This window comes from Thamnophis sirtalis, unplaced genomic scaffold (assembly GCF_051295495.1).
Source record: "Thamnophis sirtalis isolate CommonGarterSnake01/CBP01778 unplaced genomic scaffold, rThaSir2_p1.2 scaffold_46, whole genome shotgun sequence".
In the NCBI taxonomy this organism is placed as follows: Eukaryota; Metazoa; Chordata; class Lepidosauria; order Squamata; family Natricidae; genus Thamnophis; species Thamnophis sirtalis.
This window is the reverse complement of record NW_028261426.1, coordinates 29,768-57,586: the sequence shown is the minus strand read 5'-3', so window position 1 is coordinate 57,586 and position 27,819 is coordinate 29,768. Positions and strand designations below refer to the sequence as shown.

Sequence of the window (27,819 nt, the reverse complement as noted above, 5' to 3'; positions counted from 1 at the left end):
TGTCCTGCCTTCAGATGCTTTGGGGAATAGTTTGACTCCGTCTTCTTTGTGGCAACCCCTGAGATATTGGAAGGCTGCTATCATGTCTCCCCTGGTCCTTCTTTTCATTAAACTAGACATACCCAGTTCCTGCAACCATTCTTCAAATGTTTTATCCTCCAGTCCCCTAATCCTCTTTCTTGCTCTTCTCTGCACTCTTTCCAGAGTCTCCACATCTTTTTGTACATCGTGGCGACCAAAACTGGATGCCGGATTCCAAGTGTGGCCTCATCAAGGCCTTATAAAGTGCTCAAAAGCCTCTCCTTCAGAGCTACAATCGAGATCCCGGGTCTATTTGTTTAAAAAATAATTTTATTACACTTACTGAAGAGCAGGTGGTACTCAAATTATGGCCACAAGCGAGCCCCGAATTTACGTCGCAAGAGGAGAAATGTGTTGAGTGGGTTTCGCGACTTTTCCCACCGCATCTGTGGAGCGAATCACCGCCGTTCTTAAATTAGCCACACGGTCGTTAAGCGAATCCGGCTTCCGCTGTTGACGTGGCTGGCCAGAGGGTCGCAAAAAGGGGACGCTGCAACCGTCATAAATACGAGTCGGTTGCCAAGTGTCTGGATGTGGATGACGTGGCCCTGGGGATGCTTACAATGGTCGTTAAGTGTGAAAACTGGTCTTGGGTCACCTTTTTTCCCAGTGTTGCTGTAGCTTAGAACGGTCGCTAAATGAACTGTCGTAAGTCGAGGACTGCCTGTATAAAATTGAAATGAAAGGGGGGGAAATGAGGAAGGGACAAGGGGAGAGAGAGGGAGAGAGGGAGGGAGAGAGAAGGCAGAAAAAGAAAGAACAGCATTGACTTCCGACTGTTTTTATAGTGCAGTAGAATAAATGTGACAACTTTTTACTTGTAGGTGCTTGATACAGGCAGTCCTTGAATTACGACCACTCATTTAGTCACCATTTTAGGTTACAACGGCAGTGGGGAAAAAATCGCTTGTGATCATTGTTCACATTGACGACCACTGCAGCTTCCCCGCGGTCACATGATCAAAATTCAGAGGCTTGGCAAACGTCTCGTGTTTACGACGGTCGCAGCGCCCCAGGGGTCACGTGATCCCTTTTTGCGACCTTCTGACCCACAAATTCAATGAGGAAACCTGATTCGCTTAACAACCGGGCGACTAACTTAAGAACTGCAGCGATTCGCATAACGGCAGTGGTAAGATTGGTTGTAAAATGGGGCAGATTTCACTTAACGACTGTCTCGCTTAGCAACAGAAAGCCTGGACTCAATTATGGTTGGATGCTGAGGACTACCTTTAGAACAGTGAATGCTTCATATCTTCCCCAGATCCGGCCCGCGGGCCTTAAGTTTGACACCCCTGCTTTAGGTGCTTAATGTGGACTAGCCGTACCTGTAACAAGAAACTTATCTAATCAGCAAAAACCAAAGACAGAATTTCGTGTTTTTCTTTTCCTCTCAAGGGCAAAATCCAGATTGAGCTCCTGGTTCTACCGAAATGAAGACCCAGCCCTCCCATCGCCGAGGGAAAGGAGAACACCTGGAGAAGGAGCAGGAAGCCAGGCAGATGCCTCCAGCACCCTCACCGTCTCATCGCGTGGCTTGTCCCTTACTCATAGTGGGCTTGCTTCTAATAGTGGTAGCACTGGGGTGTTCCTATGTCGTTCTTTTCCAGACGGCAGACGGAATGAAGATGGAGATGTTGGAGTTACGAAAGGGCGGGTTGGCCCTCAAGAACCGGGATGGAGACGTCATCTTCAGGTTGACCTTTCAATCTGGTGTCCTTGACCTGGAGTCCTGCTTCCAGGGAGCAGACGTGTTGACTTGTTCTAGGACAGATAAAAGAAAAATCCGTTTCATGATCAGGGCAATTAAACCAAGGAGGACCCTGAGCTGCTACTCCATCACCTGGGAAGAGTTTCTAGCAGAGACGGTGGTGGAGCACAAAATGTTCTTGGGAGATGCCTCCTGGTATGGAGGCTATGAGATGAGTGTCCAGCATTGGCCAATCCAGCTGCCAGGAGACCAGGAACCCATGCCTTACGTGACCAGCGATGTCTACTCTTTTCGGAAGAGTTTCGGGGGTGTCCTGGAGAGATATTGGTTGTCCTCCAAAGCGGTAGCTCTCAAGATTGATGACTCGGTTCCTTTCCACCTCGGCTTCAACGCCACGGAACCCTCTCTTGTTTTCCAAGCCAAGTATACAGATTCTCCATATGGTTCTTTGCTGGAGAATCAAGCTTTTCCAAGGTTATGTTACCATGTCTGCGCGTCTCCTGACATGGCTTCCACCCACAAATACATGTCCCAGAATTATTTCAGGAGACCTTTGAAGGTTCCGTCAGAACAGATGTTCAGGTTTCCAGTCTGGTCCACTTGGGCCCTCTACAAAAAGGAGATTGATCAAAAGAAAGTTCAGGAATTCGCCCAAACGATCCTGAAGCACGGATTTAAAGCCAGCCATATTGAAATCGACGACATGTACACGCAGAGTTACGGAGACTTCGACTTCGACATCTTGAAGTTCCCTCGGGCAGCAGAAATGTTTGAAAATCTTAAGAAAGGCGGGTTCAACGTTACAGTTTGGGTCCACCCCTTTGTCCACGAGAAATCACCCAACTTTAAGGAAGGAATCGAGAAACGTTTCTTTGTCACGCAACGAAATGAGGGGTCTCCCGCCATGGTGAAGTGGTGGAACGGAATTGGCGCCATCTTGGATTTCACCAACCCTGCCACCCGAGATTGGTTTCACGCTCACCTAAAGGAACTTGGCTTAAAATATGGCATATCTTCCTTCAAGTTTGATGCCGGAGAGACGTCCTACCTTCCCAAAGAATTCACCACCTTCCAGCCTCTTCTGGATCCAAACACTTGGTCCAGGTATTACGCAGAAATGGCCAGCCCTTTCCTTTTTATGAACTTGCAGAGGTTCGTGTGGGGTACCAGACCCAACATATCCCGTGTTTTGTCCGTATTATTGACCGGGATTCAATCTGGGGATACGAGCTTGGGTTAAAATCCATAATTCCCACAGTTCTAAGCATTGGTCTTCTGGGATACCATTTCATCCTACCAGATATGATCGGTGGGAATTTTATCCCAGGTAAAACCGACGGGGCTTTGGAAATCCCGGATCGGGAACTCTACATCCGTTGGCTGGAGTTGTCCGCCTTCATGCCGTCCATGCAGTTCTCCATCCCGCCTTGGCTGTACGACAAGGAGGTCGTCGAAATCGCCCTGAAGTTCACCAAGCTTCACGAGTCCTTGGTGGCCCCTCTCTTGCTGGAGCTGGCCGGGGAGATCACCACCACGGGGGATCCCATCATACGGCCCATCTGGTGGATCTCTCCCAGGGACAGGTCTGCTCACAAGATCGATTCCCAGTTTCTCATCGGGGACACCTTGATGGTGGCTCCAGTCTTGGAGATGGGAAAACAGGAACGGGACATCTACATCCCGGCGGGGAAATGGCAGAGTTACAAAGGAGAGCTGTTTGAGAAGACTCCCACGCTGGTCACGGACTACCCCGTGGATCTGGATGAAGTGGCTTATTTCTTTTCGGTTCCTTAAATCTCTCCAGGCCAAACTGTCCCAAAGGTGCTTTTTCAGGACTTCCTTGTTTTTTCTTTTGAAGACGTTTTGCTTCTCATCCAAGAAGTTTCTTCAGCCCTAACTGGATGGTGGGGAAGGGAAGGATTTATATTCCTTGCAGACAGCTGGTCATTTGAATCCTTTTAGAGGGTCCTTAAGGCCACTTGGAGGTTTATCTCTGTCCTCAGGGTCACCTGAGTGGTGCAAATGGTTCCTGTAGTCTGCAATTTTTTCCTCTGGAAATCCATTCCTACTCCCAGACCATTCCAAGGGTCTTCATCCCAAATTGTATAGCTAAAAGTCTGTAGAGATTCTCAGTCCTCCAGGTCCTGGTTATCCCAAAGGTTGTTTTTCAAGAGGCAACTGGACTTTCTGCTTTTTCTTGGAAGATGTTTCCCTTCTCATCCGAGAAGCTTCTTCAGCCCTGACTGGATGGTGGGGAAGGGAAGGATTTATACTCCTTGCAGGCAGCTGGTCCTTTGCATCCTTTGAGAGGGTCCTTGAGGCCACTTGGAGGTTTGTCTGTGTCTTCAGGGTCACCTGAGTGGTGCAAATGGTTCCTGTAGTCTGCAATTTTTTTCCTCTGGAAATCCATTCCTTCTTCCACAGCATTCCAAGGGTCTTCATCCCAAATTGTGTAGCTAAAAGTCTGTAGAGATTCTCAATCATCCAAGGTCCTGGTTGTCTCCCAAAAGTGCCTTTTCAAGAGGCAACTGGACTTTCTTTGTTTTTTTCTTTGAAGATGTTTTACTTCTCATCAAAGAAGCTTCTTCAGCTCTGACAGGATAGTGGGGAATGGAAGAAACGAAGTCCAGTTGCCTCTTGAAAAAGCACCTTTGGGACAACCATGAAGGTTGAGAATCTCTACAGACATTTAGCTACACAATTTGGGATGAAGACCCTTGGAATGGTGGGGGAGTAAGAACGGATTTCCAGAGGAGAAAAATGGTAGACCATACAGGAACCATTTGCAGCACTCAGGCGACCCTGAGGACAGAGATAAACCTCCAAGTGGCCTCAAGGACCCTCTAAAAGGATGCAAATAACCAGCATGTCAGCGTTCCAAATATCATGCAGAATTAAATCAGAGTCCAAGGCAGAGCTATCCTTAAAGTTCCAATTTAATAAGACAGACATGTTGGCAACGAACTGTGGAAATCCCAATTCTGAAAACTTCCTGGGATTCCACCCAGTTGAAAGTTCATGATCTTATCCCCACATCCATAATTCCATCGCGTGGGCCAATCTTCTTCAGCCACGCTGGCATATCCACCCAGCTGGTTCCGGTCAGGTGCAGAGGTGCGGAGACAAAAGATGACCTTGGGTTTCTAGAAAAGAATGACAACAACACATTCCACAATTCTACTCCTTTCTATTCCCCCCCTCCCAACTACTACACTAATGAAACAGCACAGTGAAATAAAAGAGAGTGTGGCAGGCCAAAGATCCTAAAAGGGATGTAAGAGCCGAGGTGGCGCAGTGGTTAGGGTGCAGTACTGCAGGCCACTTCAGCTGACTGCTATCTGCAGTTCGGCGGTTCTAATCTCACCGGCTCAAGGTTGACTCAGCCTTCCATTCTTCCGAGGTGGGTGAAATGAGGACCCAGACTGTGGGGGCGATATGCTGACTCTGTAAACCGCTTAGAGAGGGCCGAAAGCCCTATGAAGCGGTATATAAGTCTAACTGCTATTGCTATTGCTATAACTGCAGGCCTGACATAGCGATCTGCAAGGACTATAAATCCTTCCATTCCCCACTTTCCTGTCAGAGTTGAAGAAGCTTCTTGGATGAGAAGCGAAACCTCTTCAAACCAAAAAACAAGAAAGTCCAGTTGCCTCCTGAAAAAAGACCTTTGGGACAACCATGACCTGGAGGATGGAGAATCTCTACAGACTTTCTCCAGGCCAAAACTTATTGAAATTCTCTTGAAATTCTCTTAGAATCATGCAATTGGAGGAAGACATATCATTCAATCTTCGGGTGACGCGGATTTGACTCCAAATGTTTATTTTTCGATGAAGGATGATTTATTGCTCACAATTATTTTTTCCTAACACATGGCAAATGTGTCTTTTCATTCTGCTGAAACTTCACAGCTGACAAGCTGTTCGTCTCGGCTGTCCATGATGGGGAAGAATTGTTATCTCAGCCCAGCAGATGGGACAATCAATACCAGGGTGACTAATCAGGGAATGGGTAACATGGAGAGAAGGACAAATGAGTGTCATGAGACCTTCATCTCAGCTTCTTCTCCGGGAATATTTAGGTCTCTAGGTAACATTATCAGACTCAAAGGGAGTGGGGTTTGCTCTCTGTCTATGTGCCAGTGATGTGCACTTCCTGGTAGACACTTCCTTCATTATAATGTTGTTTACTGCTTGGTGGTTGATCTGGCATTAGGATAGATATATGACAGATAGAAAGAGGGATGGATGGATGGATGGATGGATGGCTGAATAAATGGAGAGACAGAGATAAGATTGGTATATAGGTAGATGAGAGACAGATGAAAGGTGATAGAAAGACAGAGATTGAGACTGATAGATAGAAAGATAGATGAGATCAATAATGATAGACAGACAGACACACAGATGATGGAGGGAGGGAGAGAGAGACAGAGAGAGATGAAATTGGTATATAGGTAGATAGATGAGAGAGAGATGAAATTATAAAAAAAATAGAAAGATAGCTAGAGATCGAGAAAGAGATAGAAAGATAGTGAGATGAGATTGATAGGTAGGTAGGTAGAGAGACAGACAGACAGACAGACAGACAGACAGTTGATGGCTAGAGATAGGTAGATAGACGATAGATAGATAGATAGATAGATAGATAGATGGATGGATGGATGGATGGATGGATGGATGGATGGATGGATGGATGGATGATAATTATGATAGACAGAAAGACAGACAGACAGATACATACATACATACATACATACATACATACATACATACATACATACATTGGATGGATGGATGGATGATAATTATGATAAACAGATACATACATAGGATTAGATTAGATAGATAGATAGATAGATAGATAGATAGATAGATAGATAGATAGATAGATAGATAGATAGATATAGAGATAGATAGATAGATAGATAGATAGATAGATAGATAGATAGATAGATAGATAGATAGATAGATAGATAGATATAGATATAGATAGATATCAATAGAAGCGAATATTTGTAGCTCCGGGATGAACTGTAGGGTCCTTGGTGCTCTCTGAGGTTGGTTCTTGTCTTGCAAACATTTCATGACCCAACTAGGTAACATCATCAGTGCTCAAAAGGAGGGGGGTTGTGGGGAGGAGGGGGTCTATGTGGTCCTTGGTGCTCCCTCCGGGCTTTTTTTGTATTCTTGCAGTTGTTTCACTAGCCAACTAGGTAACATTCATCAGGCAGAGGACGGTGGGGTCCTTGGAGGTTTCATTGTTTTCTTCCAGATGTTTCATCACATAATATCAATTGAGGTGCCATCATATAGATGAAAAAGATGACTTTTTGATGATGCTCAAAGTTTCAAGCATTATCTTACAATATTTCAGGCATCAGCTCAAAACAAATAAATTACCTGTTCTGTCCCATGTCTCTAATAGATACTGACGCAGACTTGGCTGTCTGCCACAACTAAGGAGGGAGATAAGCAACCCCTTGGCTGGGAGCCCAGAAAATTATCTCTATGAAAACAAGGCTTGAACTCACGGAATTCTCCCAATCTTTCTCTACGCCTGGATTAGTAAACTGTTGTTTCCTGCAAAATTCCCCTCCTGTCGGCCCACCTATAAGCTCTCTGGGAGGGGCCAATTAGTAGCCACCTGTTCCTATTTCCTTCTGTAAGCCTTTTTCCAAAGCGGCTCCCTCCTCCTCGCAGCCCTACGCATAGGTACGTCAGGGACAGCCTCCCTCTGTTCTTCCTCACTGCTCCCTGACTCACACGCCACCTGGTAGCCAACAGGCCTCCCTAGTCCCTGCTCTGACTCCGAACACCCGCCAGAGTCTTCCTCAGCCTCCAGGGCAGTCCCATAGTGCTCATCCCTGTCAGATTCCACCAACAGCTCAGCCGGCCGCTGTTGGGCCACAACACTGCCTCAATCATCACGGCATACTATGTAGTTTCCATTGTTTGTATGATTGTTCACGTTATTGTTTTATTGGGATTTTCATTTTTATATATGCACCTTCCACTTGAATGGAAGCCAGATCTGCAATTTAGAAAAATGGCATACAAACAATAAATATGAAATATCCCAAAGTGAAGTTTTGGGATGTATGTATCTTATATTTCTAGAGGCGGAGGGATTTGGGGTTCCAGACCTCTGAACTTTTCACTTTCCAGAGAAGGTAGAAGAGAATGTGGAATTCCACTTGCGGTCCAAAGAACAGATTGAACACAAAACAAAAATGTGGAGAGAGCCAGCAATCGTCTTTTCCCAACTGGAAATCTGATTTCCAACTGTATCCTTCGGGGGAAAAGGGCGGCATACAAATACAATAAACTGAAACTGAACTGAACCTTGTATTAAAAATATTAACTAACATTTTAACTGAGAGATTATTCTCATAGGAACCAGAAACCAGGGCCCGTGCCTTACAATCTAAAACAGTGTTTCTCAACCTTGACAACTTGAAGTCCTGTGGACTTCAACTCCCAGAATCCCCCTATGCTGGCTGGGGGATTCTGGGAGTTGAAGTCCACAGGACTTCAAGTTGTCAAGGTTGAGAAACACTGATCTAAAATGTGTGTGTTGAGTTTACAACCATCTGCAAAATGTGGGTGAAGAATGGAATATAATGTGTTCACACAATATTCAAAGCTAAATGCCTTTATGTGTTTAAGGTCAACTTGTTGGTGTGAACACTGCCATTGTGGTTTTATTATGATCGCAGTACAGATTGTCCTTGACTGGTTGCTCGACAGAATAACAGAGTTGGAAGGGAGCTTGGAGGTCTTCTAGTCCAACCCTCCGCTCAAGCTGGAGACCCTATACCTTTTCAGACAAATGTCTGTCCAATCTCTTCTTAAAAACCTCCAGTGATGCAGCACCCATAACTGAGCCGAGGTGGCGCAGTGGTTAGAGTGCAGTACTGCAGCCACTTCAGCTGACTGTTAGCCGCAGTTCGGCGGTTCAAATCTCACTGGCTCAGGGTTGACTCAGCCTTCCATCCTTCCGAGGTGGGTAAAATGAGGACCCAGACTGTGGGGGCGATATGCTGACTCTGTAAACCGCTTAGAGAGGGCTGAAAGCCCTATGAAGCGGTATATAAGTCTAACTGCTATTGCTATTGCTATTCTGGTGGGAAGCTGTTCCACTGATTAATTGTCCTCACTGTCAGGAAATTCAATCTCTTCTTAAAAACATTGATTAGAAAACCCCCTTCTTTGTGGTAGGCCCTCAAATACTGGAAGATTGCTATCATGTCTCCCTTAGTCCTTCTTTTCATTAAACTAGACATACCCAGTTCCTGCAACCGTTCTTCATCTGTTTTAGCCTCCAGTCCCCTAATCCTCTTTGTTGCTCTTCTCTGCACTCTTTCTAGAGTCTCCACATCTTTTCTACATCGTGGCGACCAAAACTGGATGCCGTATTCCAAGTGTGGTCTTACCAAGGCCTTATAAAGTGGTATCAACACTTCACGTGATCTTGATTCTCTCCCTCTGTTGATGCAGCCTAGAACTGTGTTGGCTTTTTTGGCAGCTGCTGCACACAGCTGGCTCCTATTTAAATGGTTCTCCACTAGGACTCCAAGATCCCTCTCACAGTTACTACTATTGAGCAAGTTGCCACCTATACTGTACCTGTGCATTTCATTTTTCTTGCCTAAATGTGGAACCTTACTTTTTTCACCATTGAATTTCATTTTATTAGATAGGGCCCAATGTTCAAGTTTGTGAAGATCCTTCTGTATCTTAAGCCTATCTTCTGGAGTGTTGGCTATTCCTGCCAGCTTGGTGTCGTCTGCAAATTTGATGAGTTCCCCATTTATTCCCTCATCCAAATCATTGATGAAGATGTTGAAGAGTCCTGGGCCTAAAACAGAGCCTTGGGGTCCCCCACTGCATGCTTCCCTCCATGAAGACGCAGTTCCATTGAGGACTACATGTTGAGTGCGGTTGGTCAGCCAGTTATGAATCCATCTGGTGGTGATGCTGTCTAACCCACATTTTTCTACCCTATCAAGTAGTAGGTTCTGGTCTACTTTATCTAATTAATTTTGTGAGCCCAAATTTCTGGAAAGGGACAAGTTGGGGAAACTTTTATAGCTTACCAACTGTTTCCCTTTGGTCCAAATTAAACAACAATTGACAAGTCGGGGGGAGGGAAGGGAGGTGGGGTTTTAGGGGGAGGGGGGGAGGGGGAAAATATAATATGTGTTAGATCCTAAAGCACATGATTGCACTTGTATACTGTGGCTCTTTAATGTTAGTGTAAAAATAGGACAAGCTGAATATATTGATAGACAATAGAAATACACCGAAGGGAGGAGTAGAGCGAAAGAAGAAAGAGGGGTAGAGAGGGTGGGAGAGAGGATTGGAGGCAGGAGGAGAAGGAAGGGAGGGAATGTATTGGGAGAGAGGAGTGATAGAGGGGGAGGGGAAGTAGGAAGTAGAGGGGAATGTTGGAAGGAAGAACGAAAGTTGGAGGGGGGTGAAAGAGGGTGTATGGTGGGTCAAGGTGGTATATTGGGTTTGTATTTGGGGGGGTATTGTCTATAAAAGGGAGGGCTGTGTTTATTATTCAATGTTATATACCCCGGTTATGCAGTATACATGTGATTGTATGGAATGAAATGGAAATAAACATATTTAAAATAAAATAAAATAAAATAAAATAAACAATTGACAAGCTACGATAGGTTCCCCACACAAAGTGATTAACAAAGATCTGGGAAAGTAGCCAATGTTTAATATTAAAGAGGTTTATTTTTTTCCCCAAAGTCATTATTTTAAAACCCCTCCTTCATTTTTATCCCAGTTACAAAAAGGAATCAGACCAGGCAGCATTAACATTATTATTTATTAAACTTCTGATCCACCTGATAGATGAAAGTTACCTGGACAGATTACAAGCCTTCACCATTCACTGTAAAAACATGAATGGATGACTCAATGGGGTTTTAATTTTAGGACGAAGAAGGAAAATATATTCCCTTTCTATTTTTTTTCCTCCACGATCTATAACGGCGCAAATCATCTTCCTCTCTCTCCTTCCCCGCTTGAATTGAATTCAGTATTTTATTTGGCCAACTGTGATTAGACGCCCAAGAAATTTCATTTTAAACTAAAATGTCATCTTCGCGTCTTTTTTTAATGGTATTTAAAATTTTTATGCAATGATGACTGTAACATTTAACAACTTTTGGATTCCAATTCATTATTATAGCTAAAAGAACATTTGAAGAAGCACTGTGCATTGGATAATGATGATTTCTTGACTTTAAACTGTGAGAATTGTGGGAAAGGTAAAGGATTCCCCCCCGCACATATGCGCTAGTCGTTCCCGACTCTAGGGGGCAGTGCTCATTCTCCGTTTCAAAGCCGAAGAGCCAGCCCTGTCCGAAGACGTCTCCGTGGTCATGTGGCCGGCATGACTCAACGCCGAAGGCGCACGGAACGCTGTTCCCTTCCCACCAAAGGTGGTTCCTGTTTTTCTACTTACATTTTTTATGTGCTTTCGAACTGCTCGGTTGGCAGAAGCTGGGACAAGTCACGGGAGCTCACCCCGTTATGTGGCGCTAGGGATTCAAACCACTGAACTTTCTGATCGACAAGCTCAGCCAGTCTTTGCCGCTGAGCCATCGCGTCCCACTGAGGACTGTGAGGCTGCTTTAATTCAAATCATCCTTTTGCAGTCATTTAAAAATACTGTTTAGGAGACGCCGTCAGATCTTCCCATTTCTCAATCCAGCATCTTCGCCCGTCCTCGTCCTTCTCCGGGTTTCCTGATTGCCAACTTTCTTCTATTCCTAGGCGATGATCTGTATTTTTTGAGACACTGCTTTGTCAATCCTAAATTTGCACAGTTGGGATAATAAGTGCAGCACCTTAGATGTGGGTTAGAGCCGAGGTGGCGCAGTGGTTAGGGCGCAGTACTGCAGGCCACTTCAGCTGACTGTTATCTGCAGTTCGGCGGTTCAAATCTCACCGGCTCAAGGTTGACTCAGCCTTCCTAAGCGGTATATAAGTCTAACTGCTATTGCTATTGCTATTGAGGACATTACGGACAATCCTCGACTTACAACAGTTTGCTTAGTGACCGTTGCAATGGCGCATGATATATGACCGTTTTTCACACTTGGGACTGTTGCTGCATGACCAGGTGGATCAAAATTCATATGCATGGCAACCGGTTCACGTTTATGACGGTCACAGTGCCCCGTGATCCCCTTTTGCGACCTTCTGATAAGCCCAAGTCAATGGGGAAGCAGGATCCACTTAAAAACATGACTAGCTTAACCCCTGCAGTGACACACTTAACAACAGAGGAAAGAAAGGTGGTAAAATGGGGCAAAACTCACAATGTCTCACTTAGCAACATAAGTGTTGGGCTCGATTGTGGTCGTAAGTCGAGGACTACCTGCAATCTTCCCAGACTATAGCGATAGCAGTTAGACTTATATACCGCTTCATAGGGCTTCCAGCCCTCTCTAAGCGGTTTACAGAGTCAGCATATCGCCCCCAACAATCCGGGTCCTCATTTTACCCACCTTGGAAGGATGGAAGGCTGAGTCAACCTTGAGCCGGTGAGATTTGAACCGTTGAACTGCAGATAACAGTCAGCTGAAGTGGCCTGCAGTACTGCACTCTAACCACTGCACCAATAGCAATAGCAATAGGAGTAGACTTATATACCGCTTCATAGGCCTTTCAGGCCTCTCTAAGCGGTTTACAGAGAGTCAGCATATTGCCCCCAACAATCTGGGTCCTCATTTTACCCACCTCAGAAGGATGGAAGGCTGAGTCAACCCTGAGCCGGTGAGATTTGAACCGCTGACCTGCTGATCTAGCAGTAGCCTGCAGTGCTGCTTTTAACCACTGCGCCACCTTGGCTCTTTGCTGTCAAGGTACATCTTGGATTTCAGCCGTCTAATTATGGTACCTTCTGAAGGAATGAAATGCGAGGGGAAGATTGGGAAGACATTTCCAGCTCAAGGGGGAGATGAAAATAGTACCTTTCGTTCGTTTTTCCGAGGATGGCACAGTTGCCCCAGAATTGCAGGTAGGACAATGGGAACTTAAACCCCTTCCCGAATTGAAAAAGACATAATCAAATGAAGACTCTTGCCAGGTTTAATCAAAACTTTAATTGTATCTGGACTGCACTAAGTTACATTCGTCTTCCAGACAGAGAAGTCATAATTCTCCCTTTTTGGTACAGCAAGAATTGGTTTGTTCTGTGGATAGAAGAGAATTTTTGCAACTCAGGAGTGGACTGTGGGGTCCTTGGGGCTTTCCGGCAGGTGTTTCATGGCCCAGCTAGGTAACATCATCAGTGCTAGAAGGGAGTGGGATTGGAGGAGGAGGAGGAGGATGGACTGTGGGGCCCCTGGTGCTTTCTGACCTGGGTAGTTTTCTTGCAGATGTTTCATGACCCAACTAGGGAATATCATCTGTGTTGGAAAGGAGTGGGTTTATGGAGGAGGAGGAGGAGGAGGAGGAGGAGGAGGAGGAGGAGGAGGAGGAGGAGGAGGAGGAGGAGGAGGAGGAGGAGGAAAAGGATTGTGGAGTTCTTGGTGCTCTCTCAGCTTGGTGGTTTTCTTGCAGATGTTTCTTTACCCAACTAGGTAACATCATCAGTGCTAGAAAGAATGTGGAGGAGGAGGAGGAGGAGGATTGTGAGGTCCTTGGTGCTCTCTGATGGTGGTTTTCTTACAGACGTTTCATGACCCAGCTAGGTAACATCATCAGTGCTAGAAGGGAGTAGAGTTTGCAGAGAGGAGGAGGAGGAGGAGGAGGAGGAGGAGGAGGAGGAGGAGGAGGAGGAGGAGGAGGATGATGATGATGATGATGATGATGATGATGATTGTGTGGTCCTTAGTGCTCTCTGAAATAGGTGATTTGCTTGCAGACTTTTCATTACCCAACTAGATAACATCATCAGTGCTAAAAGAGAGTGGGGTTTGCACTCTGTTTATGTACAAATGGCGTTGTCCTGTCAGTGTTGTTGTTGGTTCCTTGATTGTTATATTGTTTGTCTGAGTTGGCAGTTCCTTAATTGGGATAATGTTTACTTCTTGATTGTTGGCCTAGTATTAATCTTTGGGTTTGCCTCTGTTTATCTGGGTATTGGTCACTGGTAAGGATCTGTTTGGGTTCTTTTTGTTTCCTTTCTAAACATCTCTTTTTAATGGTGTGTAGATGCTATTTATCCCTATGTGCCTGTGGATCAACAGACAAATAAGGTACTTGAGAGACCGCCTGCTGCCAATTACCTCCACTAGACAGATCAGATCCCACAGATTAGGCCTCCTCCGAATTCCATCCGCCGGCCAGTGCCGACTGGCGACCACCCGGAGGAGGGCCTTCTCTGTGGCTGCTCCGACCCTCTGGAACGAGCTCCCCATGGAGATTCGAACCCTCACCACCCTCCAGGCCTTCCGCAAAGCCCTTAAAACTTGGCTGTTCCGACAAGCCTGGGGCTAAAGAGCTTTTGCCCCCGTCTCGAATGGTATGACTGTTGTGCGTTTTTAAATTATGTATTGTTATGTTTCATCTTTTATTTTTTTGTCTGTACCCCCCCTTCCCTGATTTGAATTGTGAGCCGCCCTGAGTCCCCTTCGGGGGGGAAAAGGACGGCACATAAATATAATAAAATCAATCAATCAATCAAATCAATCAACAGAGAAGAACAGCCTAGTGAAGGAACCACTAAAAAGAAACCAAAGCTCGCACCAACAGTGACAGCCACCTGTATACAAACAGAGATTTCTGGCACTGATGATGATCCCTAGTTGGGTCATGAAAGGTCTACGAGAAAATAATGAAACTCAGAGAGCACCACGGTTCAACCGAATTATCCTCTTCTAAATTGGATCTTACTGTGGGTGAAATTCTAACTATATTGTTGCGTGGATGGATTTTGGTGGGTTAATTACCTGGATAAGAAAGTCACTAGCCGAGGGAGGGACAAAGGAAGGAATCTCCCCCCCAACCTCTGCCCTTCCAGATGTGTTGGAACTACAAGCCCCAGAATTCCACAGGACTGAAGCCATCGCAAAACCTGTTTTGAGGTGCAAAACTGGAAAATATAAGGCGGATCCACACCCTTTCTCTCTTTCCCAAAGCCTAAAGCCAAGGAACCAGCCCAGGCCTGTTTAATCAAACTTTATGTACAAGAGGCGGGTGATTCAGACAGTTCGTATCTGTTCAGACGAACCGGTTGTGAAATTATTTGAATCCCACCATTGCCTACGTGGCTAGTTCATTCCTGGGTTACCACCAGCCTCCTTCGGAAATCAGAGAGCAGGGAGATCTCCCCGCATTTCTATAAATATATCCCTGTATTTATTCGATTTATTCCCTTTAGGAAAACAAAGCTCGTTTCAAATAATAGCTTACGGTATTTTAAAACTTAAGGCTGGTTGTGCGGCAGCCAAGAAATCCACCGGGAGGGGTTTGAAAAGTCAGGTTGGAAGTGCTGACCGTGTGAAGCCCAGCTTTTTTACCCGCAGAGGTAGTCCTCGACTTATAACGGCTCATATAGTGACCAATCAAAAGTGACAATGGCACTGAAAAAAAAGCGGCTTAGGATCGTTTTCACCCTTGCAGCCTCCCCGATAGGTCACGAGATCAAAATTCAGACGCTTGGTAACTGGCCTGTACTTATGACGGTTGCAGCGTCCCGGGGTTGTGACCCTCTTTTGGCAAGCAAAAGACAATGGGGAAGCCGGATTCGCTTAAGAACTGCGGGACTGAGTTAACGACTGCAGCGATTCGCTTAACCACAGGCGTAAAAGGTCGTAAAAAGGGGCAAAACCAGGGGGTTTGCAGGGGTTCTGTGCAGTTCGGAGAACCCCCCCAAATCCCACTCCTGGCTGGCCCCACCCACCCAGCCCCGCCCCTCCTAGGAGTCCCTACACGGCCCATTTTGGAGGCAGCTAAGTGCAGGGCGCACGCGGAGGATCAGGAAGGACGAAAAATGGGCCTACCGGAAGTTCGGGGAGGTGAACTTCCGGTAGGCCCATTTTTCACCCTTCCGAGAGCCTCCGGAGCCTAGGGAGGCTGTTTCCGCTCTCCCGGAGACTCAAGGAAAGCCTCTGGAGCCCAGAGAGGGCAAAAAAACACACACACACACACCCTGCTGTAGTGCAGGCGGCTGACTAGGCCACACCCACCATGGCCACGCCCACTCAGCCACAGGGCAGAGACCCCCTTGCTAAAGTTTTTGAAGCCCACCCCTGTGCAAAACTCATTTAACTGTCTCACCTGGCAACGGAAATTTTGGGACTCAATTGGGACGCTTAAGTCGAGGATTACCTGCGTTGTCATGTGTGACACGAGGGGTTTTTGATCATGTATGTGTGACTTCCCCCACCCCCACCCCCCGTTCCTTATTTTTTTCTTTAACCACTCCCTCCGGTTAGATAGACTTGGCTGGAGCAATAATTAGATGCCTTCCCAATTAAAAACAACAATACGGTTCATCCTAGTTGAGCTGTCCTTCTTACACATTTTCCCAACGCTTCAAAAAAAATTCTCGGCAGCTTAAGAGTTAAATTCCTCCTCTTTTCCCCCCCAATTCCTGGTGTTAAAACCATCCAGAAACGCTTGAAGATTGAAGATTGATCAATCACTCAAAGGATTTCGGCCTTACAAGACCCACCTTTGAAGAAAACGGAAGACAACCGGTTCAGTGCAAATAAACACACACACACACACACACACACACACAATTCAGAAACCACGATTCCCAGCCTCCAAGCGAGGCCTTTTGCCTCTCTGTGCAAATTTGGTGACAATACAGGTAGTCCTCGACTTACAACAATTCCCTTAGCGACCCTTCAAAGTTATAACAGCACTGAAAAAAGTGGTTAGGACGGTTTTTTCACACTGATCACTGTTGCAGCATTCCCACAGGCGCGGGATAAAAGTTCAGAGGCTTGGCAACTGGCACGTACTTATGACCGTTGCTGTATCCCTTTTGTGACCTTCTGACAAGCAACAGCAAAGCTGGATTCACCTTAACAACCGCTATTAACTGATAGCAGTGATTCACTTAACAACCGACCCAAGAAATTTCGTGAATTGGGGCAAAGCTCGCTTAACACTAAACTGTCTCGTTTAGTGACATAAATTTTGGGCTCAATGGTGGTTGTAAGTCGAGGACTACCTTTATTTGTCTTTTGGCAGCCTGTTTAATCGCACGCCCGTCGTTCAGTTTCGATTGGAAGAATTAACGGGCAATCGTGTTTTCCCTTTCGACCTTCTGAACCGATTAGAATTATTTCGGGTTAGGAGGATGAGAATAAGGCAAACTGACTCTTTTACACACGTCCACGGAGGCGGCTTAGGAGACCCAGACAAAGTAGGCCACCTCATCCAGATCCACGGGGTAGTCCGTGACCAGCGTGGGAGTCTTCTCAAACAGCTCTCCTTTGTAACTCCGCCATTTCCCCGCCGGGATGTAAATATCCCGTTCCTGTTTTCCCATCTCCAAGACTGGAGCCACCATCAAGGTGTCCCCGATGAGAAACTGGGAATCGATCTTGTGAGCAGACTCGTCCCCGGGAGAGATCCACCAGATGGGCCGTATGATGGGATCCCCCGTGGTGGTGATCTCCCCGGCCAGCTCCAGCAAGAGAGGGGCCACCAAGGACTCGTGAAGCTTGGTGAACTTCAGGGCGATTTCGACGACCTCCTTGTCGTACAGCCAAGGCGGGATGGAGAACTGCATGGACGGCATGAAGGCGGACAACTCCAGCCAACGGATGTAGAGTTCCCGATCCGGGATTTCCAAAGCCCCGTCGGTTTTGTTGGGGAAGAAATTCCCTCCGATCATGTCGGCCGATATAAACGGGTACCCCAACATGCTGATGGTCAGGACGGTGGGGATTAAGGACTTCAGGCCAAGTTCGTAGCCCCACACGGAATCCCGGTCAATGATCCGGAAGAAACACGAGATGTTCTGGGATTGGTAGCCCACCCTGACCTCCGCCAGTTCGTAAAACGGGATGGCCATTTCTGTGTAGCGCCTGGACCAGACACTGGGGTCCGACAAAGGTCGGAAGGTGCTAAACTGTTTGGGGAGGTAGCTGGTCTCCCCAGCGTCGAATTTGAAGGAGGAGATGCCGTATTTATTGCGCAGTTGTCTCAGCTGGCTCTGGAACCAATCTCGGGCGGCAGGATTGGTGAAATCCAAGATGGCGCCGATGCCGTTCCACCACTCCACCATGGCGGGCAGCCGTCCGGTGGGTTCCTTGATGAACAGCTGTTTCTCTATCCCCACCCCAAAATTCGAGGAATTGTAATTGATGAACGGGTGGGTCCAGAGGGTGATCTGGAAACCGTCCTCTCGGAGTTTCTTGAAGGTTCCCGTCATGTTGGGGAACTTGGCCACATCGAAGTCGAAGTCGCCGTACGCCTGGGTGTAGGTGTCGTCGATCTCGATGTGGCTGCAGTTGAACTTGTACTTCTTGATGTTTTCGGCAAAGCGCAGGAGTTTCTCCTGGTCGATGTCGTTCTTGTACAAGGCCCAGGTGGACCAGATGGGGTACCTGAAGGCGTTCCTCGAAGGTATCTTGGAGGGCTTGTAGAAGTACTTCCGCACCATGTATTTGTGGATGGAGGTGACGTCGGAACCGATGCAGACGCGGTAACTCAGCTCAGGAAAAGGAGGCTGGCCCAACGGAGGCTTGTACGGCGAGTCTTTATACCTGGCTTGGAAGACGAGGGAGGGCTCCGTGGCGTTGAAGCCAAGGTGGAAGGGCACCGAATCGTTGATCTTGATGGCGGCAGCTTTGGAAGACAACCAGTACCTCTCTAAGATGCCTCCAAAGCTGTTCCTTAAAGAATTGACGTCGCTGGTCACAAAAGGCATGGGCTCCTGGTATCCGGGCAGCTTGATCGGCCAATGCTGGACACTCATCTCACAGCCTCCGTACCAGAAGGCATCACCCCAGAACATTTTATGTTCCACCACCGTGTCCGCCACGAACTCTTCCCAGCGCACGCGGTAGCAGATGACGGTGTCCTTGGGGTTGACGATCTTGATGAAGAAGTTGACTCTCCCTTTGTCGGTCTGGGTGCAGGTTAAATTGGCCCCCGCCCTGGAGCAGGACTCCAGGTCCAGAAGCCCCGACTGGAAGGCCACCTGGAAGACCAGCTGGCCGTTCTGGTTCTTGATGGTGAATCCGTCCTGCCGCAAATCCATCTCCGCCGTCTTAAGCCTCTCCGCCTTCCGAAGGGACGCCACGTAGTAGCACCACGCCACGATGGCGGCAATGCACAAAACGAGGCCCACCACGATGGCGCCAATCATGGGCCTCAGCTCTTTGGATGGCTTCTGCTTCACCGGAGTGAAGTTCTCCGGCAGGAAAGTATACATCGTCCCCTCTTATGTCGCGTTGCTACCCAAGGCAGGGCCCGTCTCTGAGTTCGGGTGCAAAGCTGGAAGCATAGAGGCTGGGTGATGGTCTGCCTCCACCTGCTTCTTCAGGAGTGGCCGGCGAGCTCATTAGCCTCTTTCGACCGAGGCGTTTGTCCTATCTGGAGGAGGACGCTGAACAGATCGCCATCATCTGCCAAAAAAAAGGAAAGACAAAAGGCTGAAGACGGTTGAAGAAAGGCCAACTCTGTCTCTTTTTTTTTTTTGACGAAAAACCCTTTCTTGAAAATTTAAAACATACAAATATACCTTTAAAAATAGTTTTGCATAAGTTGCAATCCTTTTTGACAGTACTAACATACCCATTTAGCAATAGCAATAGCAGTTAGACTTATATCCCGCTTCATAGGGCTTTCAGCCCTCTCTAAGCGGTTTACAGAGTCAGCAAATCGCCCCCAACAACAATCCGGGTCCTCATTTCACCCACCTCGGAAGGATGGAAGGCTGAGTCAACCTTGAGCCGGTGAGATTTGAACCGCTGAACTGCAGATAACTGTCAGCTGAAGTAGCCTGCAGTATTGCACCCTAACCACTGCGCCACCTCGGATAGATAGATAGATAGGTAGGTAGGTAGGTAGGTAGGTAGGTAGGTAGGTAGGTAGATAGATAGATAGATAGATAGATGATAGATAGGTAGGTAGGTAGGTAGGTAGGTAGGTAGGTAGGTAGGTAGGTAGGTAGATAGATAGATAGATAGATAGATAGATAGATAGATAGATAGATAGATAGATAGATAGATAGATATAGCAATAGCAGTTAGACTTATATACCGCTTCATAGGGTTTTCAGCCCTCTCTAAGCAGTTTACAGAGTCAGCATATCACCCCCCCCAGTCTGGGTCCTCATTTTACCCACCTCGGAAGGATGGAAGGCTGAGTCAACCTTGAGCCGGTGAGATTTGAACCGCTGAACTGCAGATAACAGTCAGCTGAAGTGGCCTGCAGTGCTGCACCCTAACCACTGCGCCACCTCGGCTCTATTGTTATTCAAATACATGTGTACACATTCCTAATATTTCTACATCTAATATTTCTACATCTATTTCTACATCTATTCTACATTCCTAATATTTCTACATCTATGTTTCTAACCTCTACATTTCATGTTCCTGTTATTCCTCCATTGATACCAGTTTTCCCAAACTGTATAATATTCTGAGTCTTCCTTGTCCCTCAACTCCAAGATGAGTTTTTACATCTCTGCACAATCAAGAATCTTTTGGATTATCAGACTGTTTGTTGGCAGGGTATCCACTTTTCCAGCATTGTGCTATTCTCGCTGCTGTAATTATGTGCAGAATTAAACATTTTATCTCTTTCATGTACTTTCCCTTAATAATCCCCAGAAGGAACAATTCCACTTTGAACTCGATTTGGGTGTTCGTAGCTTCCTGTAACCATTTTTGCAATTCGGCCCAATATTTTTTAGCTTTGGGGCATAACCACCATACAAGAAAGAAGGTGTGGGAAGTTATCATCCAGCCCTCTCCCAGAAAAATGAAATATCCTAGGAAATATTGAAAAGGCAGAATATTTCTCTGGATGTGAAAAGAAAGAAAAAGACAGAATAGTTGTCTGTAGCTTCCTGCCCATCCCCACTTTGTCAATAGGCCATTGAGAAGGCCAGGCTAGCCCACTTTACATAATAAAGACTTCTCCACTGCAGCTGCAGGAAAGCATGATAATACTCAACCAAACCAGGATTCAAAACACAGCCTAGAGAGTTGCCCCCTGCATGGCCCCATGGGAGTCTGACAACCAATCAGAATGCATTTCTTACACAGGAACAGGAAACAGAGAGGTGGGACTAAACAGGGTATAAAAAGCCTAGCAAGCCCCTCCCTCAGCCCTTCTCTTCTTCTCCACCAACATTGAAGCATGTGATCCCCTTTTCTGTTCAGGGCTCAAGCCATGTGGTCCTGTCCACCATTAAAACCATCTTTCCAAGCACCTCCAAGATGAGTTTTTACATCTCTGCACAATCAAGAATCTTTTGGATTATCAGACTCTTTGTCAGCAGGGTATCCACTTTTCCAACATTGTGCTATTCTCGTCGCTGTAATTATGTGCAGAATTAAATATTTTATCTCTTTTGGGTACTTTCCCTTAATAATCCCCAGAAGGAAACAGTTCCGCTTTGAACTCTATTTGGGTGTTCGTAATTTCCTGTAACCATTTTTGTATTTTAGTCCAGTATTTTTTCGCTTTCGGGCATGGTACCTTCTTCCATACCTGGTGGCCATGCCCAAAAGCTAGATACTCTCTTAACAGCCCACATCACCTAAGACATCAAGAAGCAGAGTGGTGTGGTGGCCTAGAGGCGGAGCGCTCGCCTCGCAATCAGAAGGCTGTGAGTTTGATCCTAGGGAGAGACCGATATTTCTCACTCAATGAGAATGTATCTGCTGAACAAAACTCCGCATTGGCGACAGGAAGGGCATCTGGCCATGAAACACTCTTAATAGCTCCATTCAGTGGGCCAGACTCCGCCCTGCAAGCGATTATGGGATCGTTAAATGAAGATTGTGCTCAATCCGGATAAGACTGAGTGGCTGCTGTGCTTCCCTCCCACTAATTGGCCAAGTGTTCCATCTCTCAGGCTGGGGGGTCAAATACTACGCCCCTCAGACAGGGTCCACAACTTGGGAGTCCTCCTGGACCCACAGCTGACTTTTGAACACCATTTGTCAGCTGTGACCAGGGGGGCATTTGCCCAGGTTCGCCTGGTGCACCAGTTGCGTCCCTACCTGAACCGGGAGGCTCTCACAACAGTCACTCGCGCCCTTGTGACCTCTAGGCTGGAATACTGCAATGTGCTCTACATGGGGCTGCCCTTGAAGAGTATTCGGCGACTTCAGCTAGTCCAGAATGCGGCCGCGCGAGCGATTGTGGGTGCACCTCATTTCGCCCACGTAACACCTATCCTCTGCGAGCTGCACTGGCTACCTGTTGATCTCCGGATACGCTTCAAGGTGCTAGTTGTCACCTATAAAGCCCTTCATGGTATTGGATCTGGGTACTTGAGAGACCGCCTACTGCCAATCACCTCCAATAGACCGATTAGATCCCACAGACTAGGCCTCCTCTGAATTCCATCTGCCGGCCAGTGCCGACTGGCGACCACCCGGAGGAGGGCCTTCTCTGTGGCTGCTCCAGCCCTCTGGAACGAACTCCCCGTGGAGATTCGAACCCTCACCACCCTCCAGGCCTTCCGCAAAGCCCTTAAAACCTGGCTGTTCCGACAGGCCTGGGGCTAAAGACCTTCACTGTACCTGAATTGTATGAATGTTGTGCTTTTAATGATGTATTGTCCTATATGTAACTTGGTTTGTCTCCCCCTCCCCTTGAACTGTGAGCCGCCCTGAGTCCCCTTGGGGAAAAGGGCGGCATACAAATATTAATAAATACAAATACAAAATACAAGATGATGATTGGTAGACAGACCAAAAAAGCCACCTGTTTTGTCAAGCAATAGAGAGGAGAGGCCTTACTAAACATCACCAAAATGTCTACACCTTCCGCTTATGAAATTGCTTCCGGACTCAAAGTGGTGGGAGCGATATTCCCTTATGTGTCTCAATCACCGACCGCCACTGAGCTGACGGATTGAACCAGAAGGAACCGGATTTCTCCTGCATTGCCCGATGACGTAGTTTCATCGCGAAGCTCGGGGATCCAACTAGTATTCCATATTTCTGTATTTCCAACAGAATTGGTGTCTGAGAATACTGAGAATGTATCTGCTGCGCACAAAACTCCGCACTGGTGACAGGAAGGGCATCTGGCCATGAAACACTCTAATAGCTCCATTCAGTGGGCCAGACTCCACCCCACAAGGGATTATGGGGTCGTTAAATAGAGGTGATGATCTAAGACATCAAGAATCAGTGATGTGTAATGTTTGAAGCAATGTTTGATAAAACTAAGAGGACTTAAAAGTCCTGGACACAAACTACCTTCTTTTATTGCAGCAAAACCACCCTCCTTGGAGTTAATTGTAAAGGCGAAAAACGACACTCAAAAATAATAGTTATAAGTAAAATAAGGGGGTCATGACTGGTGAAATCAAATCAGAACGATAGCTGGCATATAGACTGTAGAATGATAGAGAAAAAGGGAAATGATATGAAACAAAAATGGGCTTGTGGAAATACCATCCCCGAGAAAACATAAACTGGCATTTGAAAAAGACACCTATAACAATAGAAAAAGAAAGGAAGGGAAGAAGGAAGGAAAGGAGGGGAAGAAGGAAGTAGAGAATGGAGGAACGAAGGAATGGAAAGGAGTGGAGGGTGGAAGAGAGAGAAAGAGAAGGAGAGATAGTAGGAGAGGAAGAAGAAGTGTGGAGGAGAAGTAGGGGAAGAAGAAAGAGGTAAGGAGAGGTGGGTGGAAGGGAGAGAAAGAGAAGGAGAAGAGGGAGGAAGAGAGAGAAAGAGAAGGAGAGAGGGTAGGAAGAAGAAAGAGGGTAGGAGTAAGGGAGAGGTAAGGGAAGGAAGAAGGGGGAGGAGAGGAGGAAGGAAGGAAGTAGAAAAGGAAGGGAGGAAGAAAAGAAAAGAAAGAGAAAATAAGGTGGTGTCATAGCAGGTGCAAAGGATGGTAAACAAAGCACTCCAAACTTTACCTTATAACCTTTTAAATGGAATAATAATAATATAAGAATGGCAAAGAAAAAGAATAACTATGTGAATGTATACCTATAACTGTATGTAAGAGAATAAATGACAGTAAAAATATAAAGCACAATATAGATAAATAATATCTGGTCATAAGTAGCTAAGCTTAAATAAATAAAGAAATGTACATAAAAATGGATAACGAACAAGGAGATTATGAACGCAAGATAGAAATGTATAGTAGGGAAAATACTAACTGCAAAGAAACCGATTCGGAACTGCGGTATGATATACGATGGAAGCAGGGCTGGGTTTCAACCGGTTCGCACCGGTCCCTGCGATCCGGTTGGTCGCCGAACCCGGAAGTAAGTAACTTCCGGGAACGGCGAAGGCCCCCCCCCCCCCCCGCGCACGCCCGCACCCGCTCCTTACCCGGTTTTTTTGAATTTCGCGCTTTCCACGCATGCGCAGAACGCCTGCGCGATCCTCCAGGAGCAGCTGGAGCATCGCGCAGACGCTAATACGCATGTGCGTGCCGCGTGCGTGCACGAGGACGCCGCTGGCCTTGTTCCAACCGATCCGGTTGGAACGGGGCGAGAAACCCACCCCTGGATCATGGAAGGCTGAGTCAACCTTGAGCCGGTGAGATTTGAACAGCCGAACTACAGTCAGCTGAAGTGGCCTGCAGTGCTGCACTCTAACCACTGCACCACCTCGGCTCTCTAGACACTTTGGTGCCACTTTGGACATAGGTTATGCGATAGGTTCGCCATCACGGATATAGCATGTAACAGGAAGGCTGAGTTTTTTTGTATAACACCAAGAGAGAATTGTTTCCCCAAATTGTGCGGGATCTTCCAGCAAGAGCTACGAACGGTGATCTCAGCGTCTTCATTTAATGCTGAACAAAAAACGGCCAGGTCACTAGGGACCAGAAACTTGCCAATCACATTCCTTCCATAACTGGAAGAATTTCTGACCTCAGCAAGTTTGAAATTTCTGCTGGACGTCGGGTGGGGGGACGGGGATAGGGACGGGACCCTCCCAGCAGGACGTCACAGCCAAAGGCCACCAGCCATAGAGCGCAACTGTCTTTGCGAGACAAGACGGAGGCTTCTCTTGGCACGATGTGGCTCTGCGCACTCTCGCAGCTGTCGCTGAGAAAAACAGCGCCGGCAGCTGCCAAGTTGAGGTGCTAATTCCATTCCGCTAAGGCTGAATATTTAACTTTTCCACTTGGCTGGTGTCCCTCCTTCGGCCAGACGCCAAGCCGAGTACAGAAATGGATTCTTGAATCATCAAGTCCTTAAAACACGTGCCAACACTTTGGATAACTTTCACCCAACACCCTTAATCGGCTCTGGAGAAAACTTTTCAAAAGTTTTAGTCCACTCGGCTGAAACTCACTCTGGGGAGAATGTATAAACTTATAAGAACCGCGGTAGAAATATTGTACAGGTAGTCCTCGGGTTACGACCACGATTGAGCCCCCCCAAATGTGTGTCGCTAAGTGAGTTTGTCCCGCTTTACAACTTTTCTTGCCGCACTTGTCAAGGGAAGCCCTGCAAGTCGTTAAATATAGTAACACAGTTGTTAAGTGAATCCCACTGACTTGGCTTGGTCGCAAAAGGGGATCCCGTGACCCCAGGACACTGCAAGCGTCGTAAATGTGAGTTGGCTTCCAACAAGCGAGGTCAATGGGGGGAGCCAGATTCACTTAACGACCGTGGGATTCACTGAAGTGCAGTGATTCACTTAACAACCCTGGAAGAAACCCTAATCCTGGACATTTGATTGTGTTTTATCTTCCTATAAATCACCAAATTAGGTGGCAAACAAATTAAATTCATATAATAATAATGATGATACGATAATAACTTCAGACGCTTAGCCTATATTATAGATCAGTGTTCCCAAATCTAATTTTAAGATGGATGGATTTTGCTACCAAGGGGACTTCTGGGAGTTGAAGTCCACCCTTCTTAAAATGTTGGGGAATTCTGGGTTCGAAGTTCAGCTATCTTAAAACATGCTGGCTTGGAGATTCTGGGGATAGAAGTCCATCCTCTATAAAGTTGCTGAGATTTTGAAACATTGCTTTAGATTAACAGAGTTGGAAGGGACCTTGAAGGTCATCTAGCCCAACCCCCTGCCCAAGCTACCCTACACCATTCCTGACAGAGGGCAGTCCAGTCTCTTCTTGAAAGCCTCCAGGGATGAAGCTCCCACAACTACTGAAGGCAACTTCTGTTCCATGGGTTTGATTGTTCTTACGGTCAGGAAATTTATCCTTATTTCTAGGTTGAATCTCTCCTGGTTCAGTTTCCCTCCGTTATTCCTTGTCTGGCCTTCAATCCAACAGATGAAGACAAACACATCATTTTTCACAAGTCCTGCCAATGTGGACTAAATAAAGCAGCTCAATTTTGCAACTTTTGGGCTGCTTACCAAGGAATTAGGAGAGCATTAGAAGAGATCAGCCTCCACAAAAGGACAGATTTTTGCCAACTAAATGCTTGGAAGCCAAGTAGCAATAGCAATAGTTAGACTTATATACCGCTTCATAGGGCTTTCAGCCCTCTCTAAGCGGTTTACAGAGTCAGCATATTGCCCCCAACAATCTGGGTCCTCATTTTACCCACCTCGAAAGGATGGAAGGCTGAGTCAACCCTGAGCCGGTGAGATTTGAACAGCCAAACTGCAGAACTGTAGCCTGCAGTGCTGCATTTAACCACTGTGCCACCTCGGCTCTTGGTGGTGTTAACAGTAATGGTGAAGAAGAGCCAGTTGGGTGATTGTTCCAAAGGCATTACCTCTGAAAAACCTCAATTAACTGCGATCTCATCAATTAATAGAATAATAGAATAACAGAGTTGGAAGGGACCTCGGAGGTCTTCTAGTCCAACCCCTGCTCAGGCAGGAGACCCTATATAGAATAGAATGGAAAAGAAATAAATAATAGCATCGCATAGCAGGGAATAGAAGAATGGAACGGAGCAGAATAGAATAGAAGCTGGAAGGGACCTCGGAGGTCTTCTAGTCCATCCCCCTGTTCAGGCAGGAGACCCTATATAGAATAGAATAGAAATAGAAGGCCCCTGAAGGCTCCGGAGGGCAAAAAACGGCCTTATGAGCTATAGAAAAAAAGCATAGCAGAGCAGAGTAGAGCAGAGCACAGAAAAGAAGAATGGAACGGAGCAGAATAGAATGGAAGCTGGAAGGGACCTCGGAGGTCTTCTAGTCCATCCCCCTGTTCAGGCAGGAGACCCTTTATAGAATAGAATAGAAATAGAAGGCCCCTGAAGGCTCCGGAGGGCAAAAAACGGCCTTATGAGCTATAGAAAAAAAGCATAGCAGAGCAGAGTAGAGCAGAGCACAGAAAAGAAGAATGGAACGGAGCAGAATAGAATGGAAGCTGGAAGGGACCTCGGAGGTCTTCTAGTCCAACCCCCAGCTCAGGCAGGAGGCCATATATAGAATAGAATGGAAAAGAAGCATAGCATAGAGTAGCACAGCCCAGCACAGAATAGAAGAATGGAATAGAGCAGAATAGAATAGAAGCTGGAAGGGGACCTCAGAGGTCTTCTAGTCCATCCCCCTGTTCAGGCAGGAGGCCATATATAGAATAGAATAGAAAAGAAGCATAGCATAGAGTAGCACAGCACAGCACAGCACAGCACAGAATAGAAGAAAGGAATAGAGCAGAATAGAATAGAAGCTGGAAGGGGACCTCAGAGGTCTTCTAGTCCAACCCCCAGCTCAGGCAGGAGGCCATATATAGAATAGAATAGAAAAGAAGCATAGCATAGAGTAGCACAGCACAGAATAGAAGAATGGAATAGAGCAGAATAGAATAGAAGCTGGAAGGGGACCTCAGAGGTCTTCTAGTCCATCCCCCTGTTCAGGCAGGAGGCCATATATAGAATAGAATAGAAAAGAAGCATAGCATAGAGTAGCACAGCACAGAATAGAAGAATGGAAT

At 46.6% G+C, this 27,819-nt stretch overlaps 2 protein-coding genes across 2 annotated transcripts in view; one reads left to right on the top strand and one right to left on the bottom strand.

Annotated features, from left to right (window-relative positions):
- The first annotated feature begins 1,462 nt into the window (after nucleotides 1-1,462).
- LOC106550710 (alpha-galactosidase MYORG-like) lies at nucleotides 1,463-3,588 on the top strand. The gene is given in 2 exon segments (XM_087703178.1): nucleotides 1,463-2,921; nucleotides 2,924-3,588. Coding segments are annotated over 2 exon segments (2,070 nt in total). The 5' UTR covers nucleotides 1,463-1,514; the 3' UTR covers nucleotides 3,587-3,588.
- Nucleotides 3,589-13,625: 10,037 nt separating this feature from the next.
- The window catches only part of MYORG (myogenesis regulating glycosidase), a 43,670-nt gene continuing 29,476 nt past the window's right edge, over nucleotides 13,626-27,819 (bottom strand). Inside the window, exon 2 of the mRNA XM_087703183.1 lies at nucleotides 13,626-19,358. Within this exon, the coding sequence (XP_087559309.1) occupies nucleotides 17,129-19,165 (2,037 nt within the window). The 5' untranslated portion in view covers nucleotides 19,166-19,358 and the 3' untranslated portion in view covers nucleotides 13,626-17,128. The remainder of the gene's footprint in view (nucleotides 19,359-27,819) is intronic.